Below are 22886 nucleotides of genomic sequence, written 5' to 3' on the forward strand. Positions count from 1 at the left end.
TTACCCAGGTACACATTCTCCGCACACTCCCAGCTGCTCTCCAGGAGCAGGTCCGGGGAGCCCTGTCCAGTGGGGTCTGTGGTGCCCCCTCGGGCGTAGCCGTCCTTGTGTTCTTCGCTGGTCTCACTGGTCTCTCTCCCTCCGCCCCCCCCCAGGCCTGCATAGACGATAACCTGGACATGGTGACCTTCCTGGTGGAGCACGGCGCCGGAATCAACCAGCCCGACAACGAGGGCTGGATCCCGCTGCACGCCGCCGCCTCCTGCGGCTACATGGACATAGCAGAGTGAGTCACATCCACCCGCTAAACTCACATCTATAGCAGAGTGAGTCACATCCACCCGCTAAACTCACATCTATAGCAGAGTGAGTCACATCCACCCGCTAAACTCACATCTATTGCAGAGTGAGTCACATCCACCCGCTAAACTCACATCTATAGCAGAGTGAGTCACATCCACCCGCTACACTCACATCTATAGCACAGTCTCCACCCGCTAAACTCACATCTATAGCAGAGTGAGTCTCCACCCGCTAACATCCTAACATGCTAGCACCTCAAGTTACCGTACAGTGCGATCAGCCCCCGGGGTGATCAGTCACGATTCGACACCCACCCCACCCGCCTCCCGCGCCCGCAGTGGCCCACGCTGTCCAGCAGGGGGGCGGGCTGTGGGAGTGTGGAAGCGCGGGAAACGGCGCGGGCCGCCGCACACTTAACGCCGCACACTTAACGCCGAGGACAGGACGGCAGGACGTGCCCCCCGGCCCTGATGGCATCCAGAGCGGGTCGAATCACAGACAGAAAGCGCTTCCTGGCTAACGGGCGCGCTCTGAAAGGAGCCGTCGCGCCGCAGTTCTGCAGGAAGCGGCCGCGGCGGGGCTAACGCGCGCTCGCTTCCTGTTTAGCGTGCCAGTTCGTTAGCCCTTATTCATTAGGAGGAAGTTAGCTGAAGCGGTTTAGCTTAGCGCCGTCGGCCCTGACTCACGTTTACTTCTTTACTAGGCGGCCTGGTCACGTTTACTTCTTTATTTTCTCCTGTTGAGAATGACGGCTTTGTCCTGCAAGCATTACACTTTCCCTATGATCGCTGATAGGAATGTAACTTCTCCTTATTTGTCCTTATTCAACGAGCAAAAGTCAGATTTGCAGACCCTAAATGTAGGAACCAGTGGTAGCGGACTTAGAGGTATGTAGGTAGGTGGAGGTATATCATGAGTACGCAAATAAATAACTTTTGCCGGCTTTTAACTGTTGATGGTGACATAGCTCAGGAGGTAAGACCGATTGTCTGGCAGTCGGAGGGTTGCCGGTTCAAAACCCCGCCCTGGGCATGTCGAAGTGTCCTTGAGCAAGACACCTAACCCCTAACCCCTAACTGCTCTGGCGAATGAGAGGCATCAATTGTAAAGCGCTTTGGATAAAAGCGCTATATAAATGCAGTCCATTTGGTTTAACCTCAAGCCAAGCTGAAGGTTTTATAAGGTTAACTTGGCTAGGCTTGTAGCGCTGTGAGGCTAATGTTGTCAGGGTCCTAGCACCGTAAGATTAACCTGGTCAGGCTCAACGTACCCTAAGGTTAATGTGCTCAGGCTCGTAGTTCTGTAAGTTCTTGGCAAGGCTGTGACATCACAGTGCAGTAGGGTTAAACCGGCTCCTGGCGTCCTTACTTACCGAAGTGACTCTGGTTAATGTCCACGTCTCCACGTTCGTGCTAAAGCGTGCCATTGCCTCCTGCCTTCTCGCTCAGTCGCGATAGCGCCGTTCGACTGCCGAGCTCACGTACGGTCACGTGACCAGCGCCCCTGGGAGTTGACCCCGCTCCGCCCTGTGTCTGCAGGTACCTGATCAGCCAGGGGGCCAGCGTGGGCGTGGTCAACAGCGAGGGCGAGACCCCCCTGGACATCGCCGAGGAGGAGGCCATGGAAGAGCTCCTGCAGAACGAGATCAACCGGCAGGGTAACGGCGCCGAGACTGCTATGCTTAGCGTAGCCTTGGTGTGAATGGGAGCTGTGTTTAGCCTGCTTAGCGTAGCCTTGGTGTGAACGGTGTGGGAGCTGTGTTTAGCCTGCTTAGCGTAGCCATGGTGTAAACGGTGCGGGAGCTGTGTTTAGCCTGCTTAGCGTAGCCATGGTGTAAACGGTGCGGGAGCTGTGTTTAGCCTGCTTAGCGTAGCCATGGTGTGAATGGTATGGGAGCTGTGTTTAGCCTGCTTAGCGTAGCCATGGTGTAAACGGTGTGGGAGCTGTGTTTAGCCTGCTTAGCGTAGCCATGGTGTAAACGGTGTGGGAGCTGTGTTTAGCCTGCTTAGCGTAGCCTTGGTGTGAAAGGTGCGGGAGCTGTGTTTAGCCTGCTTAGCGTAGCCATGGTGTGAACGGTATGGGAGCTGTGTTTAGCCTGCTTAGCGTAGCCATGGTGTAAACGGTATGGGAGCTGTGTTTAGCCTGCTTAGCGTAGCCATGGTGTGAACGGTGTGGGAGCTGTGTTTAGCCTGCTTAGCGTAGCCATGGTGTGAACGGTATGGGAGCTGTGTTTAGCCTGCTTAGCGTAGCCATGGTGTGAACGGTATGGGAGCTGTGTTTAGCCTGCTTAGCGTAGCCATGGTGTGAACGGTGTGGGAGCTGTGTTTAGCCTGCTTAGCGTAGCCATGGTGTGAACGGTACAGGAGCTGTGTTTAGCCTGCTTAGCGTAGCCATTGGTGTGAACGGTAGGAGCTGTGTTTAGCCTGCTTAGCTAGCCTTAGTGTGAACGGTGGAGCTGTGTTTAGCCTGCTTAGCGTAGCCTTGGTGTGAACGGTGTGGGAGCTGTGTTTAGCCTGCTTAGCTTAGCCGTGGTGTGAATGGTGTGGGACCTGTGTTTAGCCTGCTTAGCGTAGCCATGGTGTGGGAGCTGTGTTTAGCCTGCTTAGCGTAGCCATGGTGTAAACGGTGTGGGAGCTGTGTTTAGCCTGCTTAGCGTAGCCATGGTGTGAACGGTGTGGAAGCTGTGTTTGGCCTAGCTGCAGGGGTGAATTTTGGGGGGCGGAGCGTGTTAGTTTAGCCGCGGCGTGTACGCTAGGGCAATTGCGCTTAGCATAGCCGTGGTGTGAACGGTGTGGGAGCTGTGTTTAGCCTAGCTGCAGGGGTGAATGTTGGGGGGGGAGGTGCTTAGCGTAGCCGTAGTGTAAAAGGCGTGGATGTTGTGTTTACATGCTGGAGGTTGCTAACAAGCGGTACTCTCCACCTAACCAATGATGTGCACATCTGGTGACTTTTGTTTTCAGGTTTTACTGGTCAGGTGACAATGGTTTAAAAAAAAAATGCTGCCTTAAAATATAGCGAACAATATTATCGTTCCACACTCCTTTGATTTAAGGAAGTTATTGCGGTTTTAAGTTCCTCTTCGGTCACAAAGGCTGAAAAAGTATTTTCTTCCTTTTCTAGCAGACGGTTTCCTTTTCAGTTGCAGACTCGAAATGCTCAGCTCTTGCGTGTGAATCTGCGCCGGCAAAGCGGATTATGGTCTCGCTTGAAATTTGAACAAACTGTTTTCAGGAGCAGTTTGCCTGCGCTGAAAGCTGCTTTCTCCGAGCCGGGGGGCCCGTGTTCATCCCGTAAAAAAGCACCATTTTCAGAGATTAAGCCTTGGGTGTTTTTTTTTTTTTTGCATAGTGCTCTATTTTTAGTCGTTTGTCCCTGGAGTGCTACTGGGTGCTGTGCCGTGCGGGTGTGCTGGAATTTGTCTCGCGGCTGTGACATCATGTGCCGGTGTTCGTAAGGGGCGTGGCTCAGCTGCAGCTAGCCACGCCCTTCTTACGTGGGTACATCTCTGGCGACGCCCTGTTTAAATGCGCACTGCTCTGATTACGCCCATTCGCTCTCTCAGTTGCCGACCCCTCCTGAACCTGCAGATTGGTTTGGTACGTTGTTAGGCTGTAGCATGCAACGAGCTTATATCTCTAAGGGCACCTAATGCTTTTCTATTACAAATACAATATACATTACAGTGCAGTGGTTTTCTATTACAAATGCAGTATACATTACAGTGCAATGAACATGTAGAGCTTTATTATATTATGTGCATATACATGTGTTTTGAGGGCTTTATTATACTAATGCTAGTTTGGTTAGCAGTTTTGTTAGCAAAACCTATGGCGGCTTCTTCTTGACTGGCAGTCTGACAGACTGTGTATAAAGGTAACTGCAGCATGGCCTAGTCATTTCGGTGTTTACCCACGCGGTTCAGGCTGGGCGCCTCGGCAGTGCCCTCGCCGTGGAATCGAGCCTGCAGCCCCCCGCGGCGCCGCAGACCGGCTTCCGTTCTGGGAGGAAGTGTGCAAACGCGCAGGCCTCTGAGCGTTTGCGGGTGAGAGGGCGCGCCCAGCGCATAGCCGCTGCTCCTCGGCTTGGGTTTTGAGCGTTCGGGCCGTCCGCGGCTCTGCCTGATCGAGAAGTAAGAGGCCCTCTCGCCGAGCTGAAGGAGTGCTTGTCTCTGGGAGGCTGGGTTATAGTACAGAGGGGGGGCCCCTCCCTCTAATCTCCGGACACTCGGGGGGGCCCATTGTCAGTTTGCTGAGGAATTTTGAGCAGGCAGATCTGCGGCCAGCACACGGACCAGTCCCTCTTTACAGCACAGCCCCATTGGGCCTTTGGATCTGGGACTGTGCTAGCAGTCTGGTAGGTCAAGTAAGAGTTAATGTATCGATTTTACTTGGTGTACATCTGAATTAATTCTACCGAAAAGCCTCAATCTGGGTAACTTCCTGTTCTGGGAACCAAATTTCTTTTTTCCATTAGATAACCCCCCCCACCCCCGGCCACTAAACTGTAGCATTCCGTGCTGCACGTAGCGTCTGGCTGCTGGTCCATAAGGCAGGCTACCAGCGCCAATGGAGCTGCAGACAGATTCAGAGCACTTGGAAAGTGACTTTGTTTATTTCGGGGACCCCACGAACACACCAGGACGGAGTGTAGCACAGTGGGTAAGGAACTGGGCTTGTAACCGAAAGGTCGCAGGTTCGATTCCCGGGTAAGGACACTGCCGTTGTACCCTTGAGCAAGGTACTTAACCTGCATTGCTTCAGTATATGTCCAGCTGTATAAATGGATACAATGTAAAATGCTATGTAAAAATGCTGTGTACGTCGCTCTGGATAAGAGCGTCTGCTAAATGCCTGCAATGTAATGTAATGTAGTGGCTCCTCACTGGGCCCCGATGAGCGTTTGAACGTCGGAATGCCGCACGGTTTCGTTTTCTCCTTGCGCGGCGGTAACCAACCCTGTTCCTGGAGATCCGCCATCCTGTAGGTTTTCATTCCGACACTAATTTGGCACGCCTGACCTTAATAATTAGCGGTTGAACGAGATCTCTGGCTGTCTGAATGAGGTGTGTGTAGCTTTGTTAGGGTTGGAGTGAAAACCTAACAGGACGGTAGATCTCCAGGAACAGGGTTGGACAGCCCTGCTCTAGCTGTTGAATAAGATGCACTTTGTTAGGGTTGGAGTGAAAACCTACGGGATGGTAGATTTCCAGGAACAGGTTGGGCAGCCCCGCTCTAGCTGTTGAATAAGATGCACTGTTAGGGTTGGTAAACTACAGGATGGTAGATCTCCAGGAACAGGTCAGCCTGCTCACTGTTGAATAGATGCACTTTGTTAGTTGGAAACTACCAGGACGTAGTCCAGGAACAGGTGGCCCTCTGCCCTGGCAACCAGTGCGACCGCTCGAGCCATTAACGGCGGGTTGCGCCTTTGAGCTCGTTTTATTGGCTGGCCCGAAGGCCGCCTCACGGAAGAAACCCGGGCGGGTGCGATTCGGGACCGCGCTCCGGCGCCGCGCGCGCCGCGTTACCCCTCGTCCCCGGGCCGCCGGCCGCTGTACGGCTCTCCCGATTTCTTCCCGCTCCCCCTTCGTAGCGACATAGCTCAGGAGGTATGACCGATTGTCTGGCAGTCGGAGGGTTGCCGGTTCAAACCCCCGCCCTGGGCGTGTCGAAGTGTCCTTGAACAAGACGCCTAACCCCTAACCCCTAACTGCTCTGGCGAATGAGAGGCATCAATTGTAAAGCGCTTTGGATAAAAGCGCTATATAAATGCAGTCCATTTACCATTTACCTTCCGTCCGTCATGTTGCCCACTGACTGTGCGTGTCTCTGTGCGAAACGGAGAGTGCCTGTGCGTCCTGAGGGCGTTCCCTTATCCGTACCGTGCATCATTTTAGGCCACAATTGAGAAAACGACCGATAGCTGTAATGGTGTCAGTGAATCTCTTTCTAACTGCGGGGATCTGAATCTTTAAAATTGGGTCACGGCTTCGACGTTCAACGTCGCCCTCTGGTGTACAGTCGGTTTGGTGCATCGTTTTTTTTTTTTTTTGTTTGTTTTTGGTCTCTTAACCCTGGATCATGCATGCGTTATTTTTTCCTCCTTCTCGTCACTGTAACGTGTTAGCATTAGCGTTTGAGTATATATCTCTCCAGACAATATTTGCTATTTAGAGAAATCTGCAAAGTCTAGCTCAGAGAGTAAGACAATTGTCTGGCATCGGAGTTGCGGTTAAATCCCTCTGCTAAGTCAAGTTCACTTGAGCAAGATATAACCCTAACCTTAACTGCTGTGGCTTGATGAGAGGCATTAATTAGCGCTTTCAGATAGATGCGCTAACACGCTGCAGTCCATTTCCATAGGATCTCTTCTGACCTTTAAAAACCAGACGACTGCTTTTTAAAAATGCTCTTTTTGGCTCCGCTCCCGTCTCGCGTTCCGTTTATTTCGATGCCGAAGATTTTCCCCGCAACCCGTTTTCAAAGATTTCCTCTTCTCCGCTTTAGCGAGTGCAGAGATTGGTCGAAAAAAAAAGGGGGGGGGGGGTGGGGGGAGAGATCCGGTTCCGATTAGGCGAATAAGATGTCTTCCGGAGGCGGGGCCGGTTGGAGGAAACGTGCGGAGGGGAGACGGGCGTTTACCCTCTCTCTCTCTCTCTCTCTCTCTCTCAGGGGTGGACATCGAGGCGGCCCGTAAGGAGGAGGGCAGCGCGGGTCCATGCTGCGGGACGGACGCGCGCAGTGGCGACAGGCGCGCCGGCAAGGGCACGCGAGGTGTGGCCGCCCCCGAAACCCCCCACCCGCGGTTGAGTCCCCGAACCCCCCACCCTACGCCGAGGTTTTAAAGTGAGTCCCCCCCGAACACCCCCCACCCCCTACGCCGAGGTTTTAAAGTGAGTCCCCCCACCCCTACGCCTAGGTTTTAAAGTGAGTCTCTCTGCGGAACCACCGGCCCATCTCCCTTACCAACGCAGATTATAATCCTAAATATCAATACAGGCTTAGAGGAAAGATCAGGCCCATCTCCCTTACCAACAGATTATAATCTAGAACCATACGCAGAAGTACAGGCCCTCTCCTTAGTATATCAGGGAACCATACTGTAGAAGTACAGGCCCATCTCCTTTACCGATATAGAATATAATCATCTGTACCATACTGCAGAAGTACAGGCCCATCTCCCTTACCGATATAGAATATAATCATGGAACCATACTGCAGAAGTACAGGCCCATCTCACTTACCGATATAGAATTATAATCATCTGAACCATACTGCAGAAGTACAGGCCCATCTCCCTTACCGATATAGAATATAATCATCTGTACCATACTGCAGAAGTACAGGCCCATCTCCTTTACCGATATAGAATATAATCAAGGGAACCAAACTGTAGAAGTACAGGCCCATCTCCCTTACCGATATAGAATATAATAATCTGTACCATACTGCAGAAGTACAGGTCCATCTCCCTTACCGATATAGAATATAATCATGGAACCATACTGCAGAGGTACTCATCTAGGTACTCTGTCTGTTCATCTATCGTAAGAAAAGCATAGCTTTTATCTATAGAGGCTGCAATTTTATCTGTAGAGGCTGCTAGGCAGATCAAATGGACCTTAAGCGCAAGATGGGTCTATGTTGTGTGAGAGGGGGGAGATTGTTGCAGTTGATTGCTGCTTTCCAGCACAGTCACATTTCCTGTTTGTCTCCCCCCCCCCCCCCCCTGTGTGCGTTCGTTTAGGCTTTTAATCCAGGCAGGGTATGATGTAAATATTAAAGATTTTGACGGCTGGACCCCGCTCCACGCCGCGGGCCACTGGGCGAAGGAGGAGGCCTGCCGGATCCTGGTGGAGAACTTCTGCGACATGGACGCCGTCAACAAAGTGGTGCGTCCCCCCCCTTCTCCTCCGCCCGCCCCCCCCCACCCCTTCTCCTCCATCCGTACCCCCGTTGAGTTCTGAATGTTTCAAAATTAAAGATGGAGACATGTGAGGCTCTGTGGAACATGGGGTACTGCCTCTCCCTCTCATTCTCCCTGTCTCTTTCTCTCTTTATCTCTCTCTCTTCCTCTTTCATTCTCCCCCTCAGTGTCTATCCCTCTCATTCACTTTCTATCTATATCCATATCCGCTTCTGTATATTGTGGAACTGTGGCGATAAAGGAGGTTTAAGACTCATATTCTCTCTCTCTCTTTGTCATCGCTCTCTTTCTCCATCAGGGCCAGACAGCGTTTGATGTAGCAGACGAAGACATCCTCGGGTACTTGGAAGAACTGCAAAAGAAGCAGAACCTGGTAATCAGTTCTTCCGCTGTCTCGTTCAACAGGAAAACACACACGTGCACTAAAAATTCTGTTATTAAACGACGTGAACTCTGTGTACCATAGTCAGCTTCTGGTAACTGCTAATTAAATCAGATTTTTTAAAATAATGTATTTGCATTTTTTTAAGCTGTTGAGCGAGAAACGAGACGTGAAGAAGTCCCCTTTGATTGAAACCACGGCGGGGGACAACAATCAGCTGCTTAAATCTCTCAATAAGTAAGTGGCCCGCACCCGCTGACAGGTAGGAGGTTTTTGCGCTGCATTCACTCTGCCCTCTCAGGTCTTATGCTCCTGACTGTTTTGCACGGGGCAGAGAACCCGGGGGTGGCTGTCTGTTTGGACCACCTCTGGGGGCAGGCAGAGCTGGGCTAGCGCTGCCTGACTAGCGCTATGCTCAACAGGGCTAGTGCTGCATTGCTAGCACTATGCACAACTGGGCTAGCACTGTCTGCCTAGCGCTATGCAGAACTGGACTAGCACTGCATCACTAGTGCTATACAGAACTGGGCTAGCACTGCATCACTAGCACTATACAGAACTGGGCTAGCACTGCATCACTAGCGCTATACAGAACTGGACTAGCACTATACAGAACTGGGCTAGCACTGCATCACTAGCGCTATGCAGAACTGGGCTAGCGCTGCCTGCCTAGCGCTATGCAGAACACGGCTAGCGCTGCATCACTAGCGCTATGCAGAACTGGGCTAGCGCTGCCTGCCTAGCGCTATGCAGAACTGGGCTAGAACTGCATCACTAGCGCTATACAGAACTGGGCTAGCACTGCATCACTAGCGCTATACAGAACTGGGCTAGAACTGCATCACTAGTAAATATACAGAACTGAGCTAGCACTGCATCACTAGCACTATACAGAACTGGGCTAGCACTGCATCACTAGCGCTATACAGAACTGGGCTAGCACTGCATCACTAGCGCTATACAGAACTGGGCTAGCGCTGCATCACTAGCGCTATACAGAACTGGGCTAGCACTGCATCACTAGCGCTATACAGAACTGGGCTAGCGCTGCATCACTAGCGCTATACAGAACTGGGCTAGCACTGCATCACTAGCGCTATACAGAACTGGGCTAGCGCTGCATCACTAGCGCTATACAGAACTGGGCTAGCACTGCATCACTAGCGCTATACAGAACTGGGCTAGCACTGCATCACTAGCGCTATACAGAACTGAGCTAGCGCTATACAGAACTGGGCTAGCGCTATACAGAACTGAGCTAGCGCTATACAGAACTGAGCTAGCGCTATACAGAACTGGGCTAGCGCTGCATCACTAGCGCTATACAGAACTGGGCTAGCACTGCATCACTAGCGCTATACAGAACTGGGCTAGCACTGCATCACTAGCGCTATACAGAACTGAGCTAGCGCTATGCAGAACTGGGCTAGCGCTATACAGAACTGAGCTAGCGCTATACAGAACTGAGCTAGCGCTATACAGAACTGGGCTAGCGCTGCATCACTAGCGCTATACAGAACTGGGCTAGCACTGCATCACTAGCGCTATACAGAACTGGGCTAGCACTGCATCACTAGCACTATTCAGAACTGGGCTAGCACTGCATCACTAGCGCTATGCAGAACTGGGCTAGCGCCTTTTGTGCTCCCTCGCAGCAAAGAGCCGGTCGTGCTGGAGCCAGAGAAACCGGCGCCGTGCATCGAGCCCCCGGGGCCCGGGAAGGCCGACGGGAAGGACGAGTCCAGCTGCTCCAGCGTGGACGACGACTCGGACGACTCAGACTCTGAACCTGACACAGGTTCGCAACTTTCTGGCCTCAACATGGCCTCTCTCAAAGGAACAATGTCAACATATGCACTATATGACATTAAATAACATTTATTAAGGCCCTAATAACATTTTATTAAGTCTAATAAACACTGTCCACATGTAGAATGCTTATGTTCGAGTCGCATGTGTGGTTCTTAACCTTACGCACTTCCTGATGCCCAAAACAGTAATAGGACTAGTTTTACACGATTATATATGATCAGTGTTATAGGAGCTAGTGCTATATAAACGCAGTCCATTCCATTTACCCATGGTAACACTTGACGATGAATGAATATTGATGAATATTTGCTGAGGACTGTGCCTCATTTGTGGACCCCCTGGTGGTCTCAAACCCCAAATTTTGGGAGTTTTAATCAGAATGTAGGTTTTTTGTGGAATGGCGTGTGTGAGGCCTTGGCCGTGACCGAAGCCTCTCCCCTCTCTCCAGGAAAGAAGAAGCCTACCGCGACCGTGAACAGCGGCTCCGCCCCGGCGCCCGCCCCCGTGTCCCCACCGGCCACGCCCACCTCCCCCACCTCGCCAAGCAAGAAGGTGAGGTCACGCTTTAGGGGGCGGAGTTTAGCCTGCTCGGATGCGATGTCCTTGCGCCCGTTGCTTGGAAGTGCTTGTGATTGACAGCGGCGTGCGGCCTGTTAGGGTTAGCGGAATGATTTTGACCTGGGAGGCCCGGCAGAGAGCTAGCCACGCAGAGGTCTCCGATCGTCACGGCGACGGTGTCTCGTCGCCACATTGTGACATCACACAGTGACCTGGAATTGTAGTCCTCTGTGAAATTGCTGACTTAAAATCTGTCCTCAAAAGAGCCAGGAGCATCTTATGTCAAAATAATTGATTAAGACGTCGCTTGAAGATTCTTGAAATGCACCTCGCTGTTGGCTTGATCGGTTTCGCGATCGGACCAAATTTAACGGCGTTTTTGCCTGTTCCGTTCCGTGCGTCTGCCCTCTGCAGGACAGATCTGGCACTGCAACTGAGAAAATTCTTGGACTGTAACTCTATATACTGCGGGCATCTCCAGTAAATTAATATCTTATAACCGCAGGGCTTCTGAACAAACGCTGGCCTTGTGCAAAATGGTAGCTTTTAAGTGTCAGACGCAGATGAGTAACTTTCCTCTTTGTGTTAGATTTGCTGAGATCTGTATTCAGTGTCTTTTTATTTCTGTCCAGTGACCTTGTAGTCAGCCTGAGTACAGAGAGGTGTTGCCTCTTTCTCCCGGCTACACTTGCAGAGAAATAGTTTCGGGATTTGAAAGGTAATTTATCATTGGAGGAACTACGTCATGATGCCTGTCATTGGCTCGTTCCAACCAATCCGGAACCCTCTCTCTCCTTGGCCGAAACGCTCTGATCGGTTTGAATCATGGCGACCCTTTGCTACCATTAGGGAGCTCGCGAGAACCTCAGTCTGCCGCCGCCGGCAGGCACCGTTTACGGCACTTTCCGAGGAGAGCCAAAATGGCCGCCTTTCCTTCTGACGGAGGGAATTTAGCGCTGGGATTCGCAGCTTATTCTTTACATGCTCTGCTCTTCATTCCAACCATTATTACAACCCCTACATTGTAAGGAGCTCTTAATGGTTAGTAATAACACTTCTGTCGATTGAGCGATGATTTGTCCTTGCTTTATTTCAGAAGTTGCTATGAATGGCATAAAGAATAAATAATGTCCAGATTAACATCATTGGGCTTTTAAACGGTTAGATTGTCTGATGCTTTAGTTCTGTGTAATATGCTGTTATTACAAATTATTCCTTTAGAAAGGGGTTAATTTTTACAAAGTTGATTGAAAGACAGACTGGCAGGTGAATTCCGTGGGATAATAATTTCTTAAAGGGTATTCACCTTTTATTGGGGTTGAGCATAGATTGTTTGTGGAAAACGAGAAATTAAATGACAAAAAAAATGGCCATGAGCCCAAGCCCTGCTTCCTGTTAATCAAGGGAAATAGATAAGATGGAACTTAAGTACGTGTCTCGAAAGCTTAAAAGCTGCCTTAATTGAGCACGGACGTGCCCAGGATAACCTCTTGTTTGATAACCTCTGTTCCAGAACATTCCGGGAATGAAATGCCTGAGACACTATTATAGATATGACATGCAGGTCTTTCCCCCTGGCAATACGCACTGTGAACCTTTCGAAGGGTCGCCAAGGGTATTCTGGGTGGAAGATATTGTGCGCTTGACTTCAGCTTCTGCAGTGCTGTCTCATTCTCTCTCTTTCTCTTCTCTCTCTCTCTCTCTTGCTCTGTGGCCCTTGAACTGTGTGTTTTTATCTGTGCTCCCGTCTCTTCCTCTGTCTCCGCCCACCCCTCTCTCTCTCTCATCACCCGCTCTTGTCTCGATTGGTTCAGTCTGATTTTGTTACCCCCGTCTCGCCCGCGCCGGAGGCCGGCGGTCCCGCCTCGTGGCGTCAGGGCTTGCGCAAAACCGGCGTCGCTCTCCTCCCCGAAAAAGTGATGGTGAGGCTTTGGTGTGCCCCCCCCCCCCTCCACTCCCCCACCAAACCCTCGCGTCAAATAATATGTGACCAAATCCCCAGACCGCCCCTACTAGGGATGTGCTTTTGGCTCGGGATTGCTTATTGGTTGCCGGGGCCAGTTCTTACCGGTTTACCATTAGGACGCTACCGTTTATTCGTTTATTATTATTTTTTTTGGTTATGTGAAGTTCAGACAGAGAGCAGTATTTTTTAAAAAAATTGTTTTGTTTTGTTTCAGTAATTTTTCCTGTACGTTTGCCCATTTGTTATTGTTCTCATGGTAACCGGTTTGAAAAATCACATCCCTGGTGCTAACCCAAAATGCCTTTCCGCTAACTGTTTGTGCGCATGGAGTCTAACGCAGCGATGGGGACTGCTTCGGCCTGCTGTGACCTACGACCTGTGACCTGTGTGTTTGCAGCGTCGGAAATACAGTCTCCATTTTTGTAGTCATTGTGTGCGGTTGTGTCTTTTTTTTTTTCTTAACAGAACAAAGCGATTTTTTTTAAGTGGAAAAAAAAAAATGCTTTTAAAATCAATCCAGCTGATCCGTTTGAGACTTATGCCTCGAGTTCAGGCTGCCAGCTTTTTGACCAGACCCAGCTTTGTGTTGTCCACAGCACTAACGCGACAATATTTAAAACTAGTGGTGTCTGTTGCAGCTGTTTTTCAAAGTCGATGTACCGTACATGCGTTTTTCAGTCGGGAATACGGGTGAAAGACTACAGCCGTCGGTTCATTGGCTGGCAAAGCATGAGGTCAGGCCTGGCCACGCCCCCTTACCCAATGTCTGTTCTCCAGCCTGACCTTCTCTAGTAGACCTTCTCCCAGTGTGTTCCTGTCCTGCACAGCTCTGCTGCCTCAGGCAGGCTACCGCTAAAGTTACCCGTTTCCTGTTTCACTCCCGTGGTTAGCATTTTGAAAAACATCTCGGCCAGCAACAGCCAGTTTAATAAGTTTTTTGGGTGCTAGTTCTAGTTCGGTGACCGCGTAGGACCGATGGCTAACCGTGAACGCTAACGTGCTAACGTGCTAACTTGCCCCGCCTCGCCCCTTTTTTTTTTTTTTTTTTTTTTTCCTCAGCAGGCCCCTCCCACCGAGAACCTCTCCCCGAAAGAGGAGGAGGGGGGCAAGGACAAGTCGCCGTCCTCCTGGAGGCAGGGCCTGCGGAAGACGGGCAGCTACGGGGCGCTGCCCGAGATCGCCGCCGCCAAGGAGGCGCAGAAGGACAGGGAGCTGTCGGGCGTGACGCGCTCCGCCTCCAGCCCCCGCCTGTCCTCCACCCTGGAGAACAAGGACAAGGTCAGAGATCATGCCCTTCAACCCCCCCCCCCCCCCCACATTTACGGTCAAGGGGAAGGCTTCGAGGCCGGCCTTACCCAGAAATCTCATTTTGTGGTGGAAAAGAAGTGGGAAATCCAGGTTCAGCGTAAAAAGTAAAATGTAAAATTAAGATTTAAAAAAAAAAAAGTGAAAGTCCTCCCCAGTATTTTGTTCCAGTCACCTGGATTTGCTAGTGAGCCACAATTCTTCAGCCAGGTGGTGGAGGAGCTACTCCGTGAAATCAGCCGGCTGAGTTCACGGGTGGAGGAAACACACGGCAGGACTTTTACTGCCTGACCCCCTGGACTTTCCACCTCTGAAGTGATTTTCATTTCTTTCCACATAACAAAAGGATCACAGTGTGACAGCAGCCCTAGATCCTGCTCCGATTGAGCGTGTAAACTTCGGTTGTGCGTGTGCTTATCCCGGTTCCCGCACAGGAAAGGGACAAGTGGACCAGGCTGGCGTACGTCGCTCCCACCATCCCCTCCTCCCGCAGGCTGGGCAGCGCGTCGGACGCGGACGAGAAGGAGAACAGGTAAAAAAAAAAATAATAATAATTTTTTTAAACTCTGTCTGCGCCACTCTGCTTGTTGTGTGGGCTTAGGCTTCCTCGCTTGCGTCTCGAACTGTCACGCGCTTCATCAGTATATACACACACACACGAGGAAAACGGCCCGTTTGTTTCCTGTGGTAGTACAGCGGCCTTATGTGGGCGGGGTTTTAAATAGAGGAGGAGTTTCGAGACAACTGGGCCATGAGGCAACGCTGGCCAGAACCAATCAGAATGCAGCGTTTTACAGAAACCGATTTTGTTCGAGATGCCTCCTTTCTACTCTGGAGCAGATTTGCCTCGGGCTCATCTGTGGCTTGTAGGAAGGGTGTTGGGTCAGGGGCGTTGGGTAGGCGCGTGGGCGTTGGGTCAGGGGCGTTGGGTCAAGGGCTTTTGGTAGGCGTGGGTTTTGGGTTAGGGACATTGGGTCAGGGACATTGGGTCAGGGGCGTTGGGTAGGCGTGGGTGTTGGGTCAGGGGCGTTGGGTAGGCGTGGGTGTTGGGTCAGGGAGTGGGTAGGTACAGGGTGTGGGTAGGTGAAGGGGTGTTGGGTCGGGCGTGGGTGTTGGGTCAGGAGCATTGGGTAGGCGCAGGGGTGTTGGGTCAGGGGCGTTGGGTCGGGCGTGGGTGTTGGGTCAGGGGCGTTGGGTAGGCACAGGGGTGTTGGGTAGGCGTGGGTGTTGGGTCAGGGGCGTTGGGTAGGGCGTGGGGCGTTGGGTCAGGCGGGTTGGGTAGGTGCGGGGCGTTGGGTCGGGCGTGTTGGGTAGATGTAGGGGCGTTGGGTCGGGCGTGTTGGGTAGATGTAGGGGTGTTGGGTCGGGCGTGCTGGGTATATGTAGGGGTGTTGGGTCGGGCGTGTTGGGTAGATGTAGGGGCGTTGGGTCGGGCGTGTTGGGTAGATGTAGGGGTGTTGGGTCGGGCGTGCTGGGTTATATGTAGGGGTGTTGGGTCGGGTGTGTTGGGTAGGCGCAGGGGCGTTGGGTCGGGCGTGCTGGGTAGATGTAGGGGGTGTGTGCAGGTCGCGGGGTGCTATCTCAGGCTCTGGTTCCCAGGGACTCTGCGGCGAGCCTGGTGCGCAGCGGCTCGTACGGCAGGCGGCGCTGGGACGAGGAGACGCGGAGCGGCGAGGGCGCCGCCCCCCAGGACAAGCCGCCCGGCTACCAGCGCAGGTTGGCCCGCTTCGCTCATCCCCGCCACCAGGGGGCGCTCGGTAGCTGAGCGGAAACTTAGCCCAAAACCTAATCTTTCCTCTGAAATCCGCGAGCTGGAAATGATATACAGAGCCGACGGGCTCATTTTAATACCATTTGCTTACCGACGTCCCCTGGTCGTTCCATTATCGTGTGTGTGTGTGTGTGTGTGTGTGTGTGTGTGTGTCTTGCTGTTGACTGGGCTTCAGTTGGTCCTCTGGAGTGTGTGTGGAGCATCGGAGCATCTTACTCCGTACTTTCCACAGTAGCCAGGATAAAGTGCGCTTGAATGTGTGCACTTGTGTGCTCGTGCGCTTGTGTGCTCATGTGGTCGTGCGCGGTGTGCTTTTCGCGCGTGCTGCGCCCGCTAACGCGCCTCTCTCGCCCCGCCCCGCCCCGCCAGCACGTCCCACTCGCTGGCTCTCGGGCGGAGCGGCGGCGGCGGCGGCGCCCGAGACGTTCCCGCCAAGTCGCCCTCGGCCGGCAGCCTGGAGCCGCTCTCCTGCAACGCCAAGCCCGGCCAGTCCTACAGCGTGCACCGAAGGTACCGCCCCCTGCTGCTTAGCCCCGCCCCCCTCGCTGCTCCCCCGCCCCCCCTCGCCCCCCCCCCCCCCCTCCTGCCCCCCGCCCCCCACCCCCCCCACCCCCACCCACCCCTCTGACTGCATGCCACTTTCGGGTCACGCTCGTGTCTGTCCTATCCGGACTGTTTGTGCTCCTTGCATTGAGCCAGCATGGTGCCTTTAGGTAGACAGACATGTTGTTTAATTTTTCTTCATGTTTTTTAATTAATATCAGTTTAGATGTTAGATAGCTGTAGAACATAGTGTATGGGGCAGTGTAGTATATTGGTTAAGGAACCGGTCTTGTGACCTAAAGGTTGCAGGTTCGATTCCCCCCGTGGGACACTGCGATTGCTTCAGTATATATCCAGCTGTATGTGGTATGAAGGACCTCCCTTGTACTGAAGAGAAGCTCATTGTGAAAGGGAGTCTTTTTTCCTCTCTTTGCTCCAATCCCTTCTTTCCTCTTCCTCCTCCCCCCGCCCCTCAGCAGCTCCTTCGGCAGGAGGCAGGAGGAGGCGCAGAGCTCCGTCACCTCCTCCTCCGCCACCTCCCCGTCCGTCACCTCTCCCACCGGGCACCGGGGCCCGCTGACGGGCTCAGGCCCCTCCTCCACCCGCTCCAGCTCCTCCTCCTCCACGCCCTCCAGCGTGAGCAGCAGGTACTGCAGGCCCCGCCCCCCTGTTCCACGGCCCCACCTCTACAGCAACTTACCCCACCCCCCCCCACCCCAGATTTAAAGCTCTGCACATGAAAATTGGATGGGTTCTAAGTTTTTCCTAAACTTTCATAAGCGCGCTTTATCGGTTTGTTCTGTCATGTCACGTGGGTTTTTTTCCTGAGGGCCTGAGGGTTCGATGCTGTAACGCTCGCCGTCCTCTTCCCCACCCCCCACCCCCACCCGCCCGCAGGCTGTGGTCGGAGGAGAGCACGGCGAGGGACTCCGTGGCCGTCATCCCTACCGTGGTGGGCCCGGTGTCCGGCGGCACCACCACCACCACCACCACCGCCGCGGGCACCGCGCTGACCTTCGACGGCAGGGAGAAACGCGGGTAGGCTAACGCACACACTGTGCGCGCGTACAAGCGTTCGGCTGTGTGTGTGTGTGTGAAAGGCAGTTGTGTATCGAGTGTCTGTGTCCGGTGCGGGGTGCAGGTGGGTCGTACCTCGTACCCCGGTGAGAGAGTTCTGTATTTGACTGTCTGTGTTTGGTCGCGGGGTGGTGTTGGGGCGGGTGCAGGTCGTACCTCACTCCAGTGCGGGACGAGGAGTCGGAGTCACGGAGGAAAGCCCGTTCGAGACAGGCCCGGCAGTCCAGACGCTCCACGCAGGCACGTCCTAACTCCAGAACATCCCCCCCTTCTCCGCTTTCACGCTCACAAAAGACAGGCCATTTAGCTGTAGAGCTTGTTTTTACATTACATTACATTACATTACAGGCATTTAGCAGACGCTCTTATCCAGAGTGACTTACACAACTTTTACACAGCATTTTACATTGTATCCATTTATACAGCTGGATATGTACTGAAGCAATGCAGGTTAAGCACCTTGCTCAAGGGTACAACGGCAGTGTCCTTACCCGGGAATCGAACCTGTGACCTTTCGGTTACAAGCCCAGTTCCTTACCCACTGTGCTACACTCCGTTTTTAAGTTACATAAGCCCATTCCGTAACAGAAATTAAGTTTGTTGCCTACTGCACATATGTCAGTGATGTGAAGAGGTAAACAGTCTGCAGGTCCCTGTTAAGCTGTGACCTTTGACTTGGTTTCACTGTACGCTAACCTGTAAGCTTGTGACCTTTGACCTGGCAGGGCGTGACCCTGACCGACCTCCAGGAGGCGGAGAAGACCATGGGCCGGAGCCGGCCGCCGCGGACCCTGGAGGAGGAGGAGAAGGAGAAGCAGGACAAGGAGAAGCAGCAGCAGCAGCAGGAGGAGGAGGAGAGGAAGGAGGCGGAGGCCAAGGAGGAGGAGACCAGGTCGCGCTACCGCGGCTCTGAGGAGGTCAGTCCCCGGGGCCCCCCCCTCCCCCGACGCCCTCCGGGCCCCCGTTAGCCTTACCCGGCTAGCCCGCGCTCCGGGCCCCCGTTAGCCGTACCAGGCTAGCCCGCGCTCCGGGCCCCCGTTAGCCGTCCCAGGCTAGCCCGCGCTCCGGGCCCCCGTTAGCCGTCCCCGGCTAGCCCGCGCTCCGGTCCCCCGTTAGCCGTACCAGGCTAGCCTGTGCTCCGGGCCCCCGTTAGCCGTCCCAGGCTAGCCCGCGCTCCGGGCCCCCGTTAGCCGTCCCCGGCTAGCCCGCGCTCCGGGCCCCCGTTAGCCGTACCAGGCTAGCCTGCGCTCCGGGCCCCCGTTAGCCGTCCCCAGCTAGCCCGCGCTCCGGGCTAGCTTGCGGCAAAGCCCGGCGACGCTCTGACCTCTGACCCCCGACCCCTCCCTCCCCTCTCCCGCAGACGTACCAGCGTTACCGGCCGTCCGGCGGCTCGACCGCGCCGTCCCAGTCCGGGCCCCTCAGCCGGCCCAACAGCCTGACGGGCATCACGTCGGCCTACTCCAGCCAGGGCAGGACCCCCAGGGAGGAGGACACCGGTGGGGCACTGTTGCAGAGCATGCAGACTGTGGAAGCCTTTAGGGCTCTTTGTGTGTGTGTGTGTGTGTGCGCATGTCTGTGTGTGTCTTTGTGCGTGTATTTTGGATATGGGTGAGTGTGGGGTTCAGTTATTTGTGTGTGTGTGTGTGTGTGTGTGTGTGTGTGTGTGTGTGTGTGTGCGTGCATGTCTGTGTGTGTCTTTGTGCATGTATTTTGGATATGGGTGTGTGTGGGGTTCAGTTATTTGTGTGTGTGTGTCTGTGTGTCTGTGTGTCTGTGTGTCTGTGTGTCTGTGTGTCTGTGTGTCTGTGTGTGTGTGTGTCGTTCGGTTTGGGAGGGGGAGCTGTGACCTGGCTCCTCTCTCCCCTTTCCCCCGCGATGCGCCGCAGAGCCGGACAGGAGGGAGGAGGAGGAGGAGAGGGACGGGGACGACCGCGCCCAGCCCCGCTCCATACGGGAGCGCAGGAGGCCGCGGGAGAAGAGACGCTCCACGGGCGTGCCCTTCTTGACCCAGGATGTGAGAGACGCTCGCGCGCGCACACACACACACACACACACAGGCGCAGGCGCAGCGCGAGTCATTACTGTAAACACACTCTTAATGCGCGTGGCTGCCATAAGCTAAGAATGTAATTAACGGGGAAGAAGAACCTCTTTCTCAATGTTTATATTATCGGTCAACAGTAGTATCATTGGGATACGAACGATTCCTTAGCCAGTTAGCGTTTGGCAGTGGGCCCCAGGTGTCAAACGTGTCGAGCGTAGACCATGCCAGTGTTGCTTTACGTTGTACCTTCATTACATTACATTACAGGCATTTAGCAGACGCTCTTATCCAGAGCGACTTACACAACTTTTTACACAGCATTTTACATTGTATCCATTTATGCAGCTGGATATATACTGAAGCAATGCAGGTTAAGTACCTTTGCTCAAGGGTACAACGGCAGTGTCCTTACCCGGGAATCGAACCTGCGACCTTTCGGTTACAAGTCGATTTGATTCGTAATATCAAATGGAACGCGAGTCAGTGGGTTTACTTCGCGTCGTGCAGCCATTAGATTTAGTCGATCCTTTGACGTGCCTGCTCGCAGGCACGGGCAGGAAGTGGGCTTTAGGTGAGGTGCATCGTGGGAAAGGAGGGGAGTAACCGTTTCTCCCGTGTGCCAGAGCGACGAGAACGATCCGGAGCGGCTGTCGGACACGGAGGAGGGCAGCGACCGGACCGCCCCCCAGGTTAGCTCCTCCCCCTCCCCTGGCCCGGAGTCCCGCCCACCCCACCATCGCACCTTAGCCTTAGCTCCACGCACTCGCTCTGAAGGAAGGCTTTCACTTGCAGGAAATAAACTAAAAACACATTGCTTTAACACCCTTTGAAGGCTGTAAAGTAACCACCTGTTTTATTTTTTTTTACAGAGCGACAGGCTAACAAGGTATGTGTGCCTTTCAGTCTTTGCTTGAGAGAGAGAGAGAGAGAGAGGGAGAGAGAGATTTTGGGGTGTATTGTTATTGCTGCTTATTTTCTTTTTTCTTAATTATATATTCTTACTGTAGTTAATTACCGTTATCACTACGCTTTGGCAATATATATTTTTAAATATGTCATGCCAATAAAGCATTTGAATTTGAATTTGAAAGGGTGAGAGAGAGGGTGTGTGCGTTTGCCTGCGCACGTTGACGTGTCCGTATCTGGCGTGCTAAAACGTGCTAAAACGTGCTAAGACGTGCTAAGACGTGCTAAGACCTGGGCGACGCTTCCCCAGGAACGACCTGGGGCCGTCGAGCACGTCCACTGCTGAGCGCTGGGAGCGTGGCCATGGCGACAGGCGGCGGCCGTACTCCAGCCGGGCGGAGCGGGAGGACTCCACCGACTACAGAAAGGTACCGGCCCCGCCCGCGCAACGTGTGCGCCAAGCCCACTGTGTTAAGGGCCTGTGACTGTGTCTTACTGTGTTAAGGGCCTGTGTCAGTGTCTGACTGTGTTAAGGGCCTGTCAGTATCTGACTGTGTTAAGGGCCGCAATACCCCAAACTGTGGGGCGCGTCTGAGATTTGTGCGGTTTGCTGTCCCAGCTTTATGAACAGATCCTAGCGGAGAACGAGAAGCTGAAGGCGCAGATACGCGACACGGACCTGGAGCTGGCCGACCTGAAGCTACAGCTAGAGAAGGCCACGCAGGTGAGCGTCCTGGGCCCGGCCAGCCAAATCAGCCTCAGCATGCAAAACACCAAAATCAGGCTCAGCATGCAAAACACCAAAATCAGGCTCAGCATGCAAAACACCAAAATCAGCCTCAGCATGAAAAATGGCAAAAACAGCCTCAGCCTGCAAAACACTAGAATCAGCCTCAGCATGCAAAACACCAAAATCAGCCTCAGCATGTGAAATGGCAAAATCAGCCTCAGCATGTGAAATGGCAAAATCAGCCTCAGCCTGCAAAATGCCACAATCGACCTCAGCAAGTACTTAATCCAGCCTCAGCGTGCGAACATTTAATTCAGCCTCAGATAAGTGAATGTTGAGCACTGCAGGTTCAGCTGTGGTTTCAGTCCTGTCCGCCCCCCCCCCCCCTCCCATTGGCAGTTAACCAATCAACACTTCTGTTGTTTCAGAGGCAGGAGCGGATCTCTGACAGGTCGCAGTTGGAAATGGAGAAAAGGGTAATGATCCGAGTCTTATTCACGCACTGCTTACTCATTACGTGCTTATTTAATTTGAACTAATGGTAATCAGTCATTGGTTTTTTTTTTTCGTTTTTTTTCTTTTTTGAGAAGGGGGGGCGGGGATTAACAGCTGCCCTGTAGTTTGTTCCTTCTCGTGTGTGATATGTGCGCTTTGGGAAGGAGCGCACACTGTTAGCCCCTTTGGGGTGGGCGCCCCTCTGAATGCCCCCCCCCCCCCCCCGAGTTTTAAACCTTGTGCTGGGGGATGTGTGCTCTGTGGGATGTGAGTTGTGTGGGGATGTGAACCGGTGGGATGTGAGATGTGGGGGATGTGAACCTGTGGGATGTGAGCTCTGTGGGATGTGAGCTGTGTGGGGATGTGAGCTGTGTGGGGATGTGAGCTCTGGGGGATGTGTGCTCTGTGGGATGTGAGTTGTGTGGGGATGTGAGCTCTGTGGGGGGCTGTAACGGATGCAGTCTGTGGGCTCTCACAGTGGCCTGCATGCGCGTGCTCTCGGACGCACGTTGCTTTGGAAACGGAATAACGGACACTTCTTTTCTCCCTGCCCCCTCCTCCTCAGGAAAAAAGGGCTCTAGAACGGAAGATCACCGAGATGGAGGAAGACCTTAAGGTACTGACCTCTTCACTTTTGCGTGCGTGTGTGTGTGTCTGTATCTCTGCGTGTGTGTGTGCGCGAGACCACTGTGTATGCTGATCTGCTTTCAAACCACAGTTGCAATCTCAGAATTTTTTCTTAATTGCGCTCTTCGGTTCTGAGGCATTGTTCACCCTCTTGAGCCACATTGTGTGTGAAATGGCTGTACGTGTCTCATTCTCGCATTGTGCTATATTACATTCCATAAATTCCAAAAACCAATTAAACACCGAGGCAAATCGCTACGCCCCTAATTACTTTGCGATTTATAACGAGCCAGACCTGTTGCAGGTTTGGCTCGTTGCAATTTGCAAAGCAATTAAGAGCCTGGTGATTCACCTCAGTATTTAATTCGATCGGTTAATCTTTTTTTTTCCCCCTCATTGTTACCATTATATAGCAGAATGGGAATGTGACTGTTTCTGGCA

The 22886-nt window shown here is 53.1% G+C and overlaps 1 protein-coding gene across 1 annotated transcript in view; it reads left to right on the forward strand.

The window, feature by feature from the left end:
* Positions 1–22886, forward strand: part of LOC135246032 (protein phosphatase 1 regulatory subunit 12A-like) — a 45939-nt gene that overhangs the window by 18337 nt on the left and 4716 nt on the right. Inside the window, exons 2-27 of the mRNA XM_064319525.1 lie at positions 156–286; positions 1842–1960; positions 6975–7076; positions 7141–7195; positions 8050–8194; positions 8528–8602; positions 8760–8848; positions 10267–10409; positions 10872–10975; positions 12796–12903; positions 14010–14225; positions 14687–14784; positions 15852–15968; positions 16393–16533; positions 17043–17213; positions 17464–17604; positions 17793–17883; positions 18369–18560; positions 19004–19139; positions 19530–19657; positions 20311–20376; positions 20557–20573; positions 20904–21021; positions 21213–21317; positions 21752–21799; positions 22384–22434. Of these exons, the coding sequence (XP_064175595.1) occupies positions 156–286; positions 1842–1960; positions 6975–7076; positions 7141–7195; positions 8050–8194; positions 8528–8602; positions 8760–8848; positions 10267–10409; positions 10872–10975; positions 12796–12903; positions 14010–14225; positions 14687–14784; positions 15852–15968; positions 16393–16533; positions 17043–17213; positions 17464–17604; positions 17793–17883; positions 18369–18560; positions 19004–19139; positions 19530–19657; positions 20311–20376; positions 20557–20573; positions 20904–21021; positions 21213–21317; positions 21752–21799; positions 22384–22434 (2907 nt within the window). The remainder of the gene's footprint in view (positions 1–155; positions 287–1841; positions 1961–6974; positions 7077–7140; positions 7196–8049; positions 8195–8527; positions 8603–8759; positions 8849–10266; positions 10410–10871; positions 10976–12795; positions 12904–14009; positions 14226–14686; positions 14785–15851; positions 15969–16392; positions 16534–17042; positions 17214–17463; positions 17605–17792; positions 17884–18368; positions 18561–19003; positions 19140–19529; positions 19658–20310; positions 20377–20556; positions 20574–20903; positions 21022–21212; positions 21318–21751; positions 21800–22383; positions 22435–22886) is intronic.

Source organism: Anguilla rostrata, chromosome 19, assembly GCF_018555375.3.
Source record: "Anguilla rostrata isolate EN2019 chromosome 19, ASM1855537v3, whole genome shotgun sequence".
NCBI classification, from domain to species: Eukaryota; Metazoa; Chordata; class Actinopteri; order Anguilliformes; family Anguillidae; genus Anguilla; species Anguilla rostrata.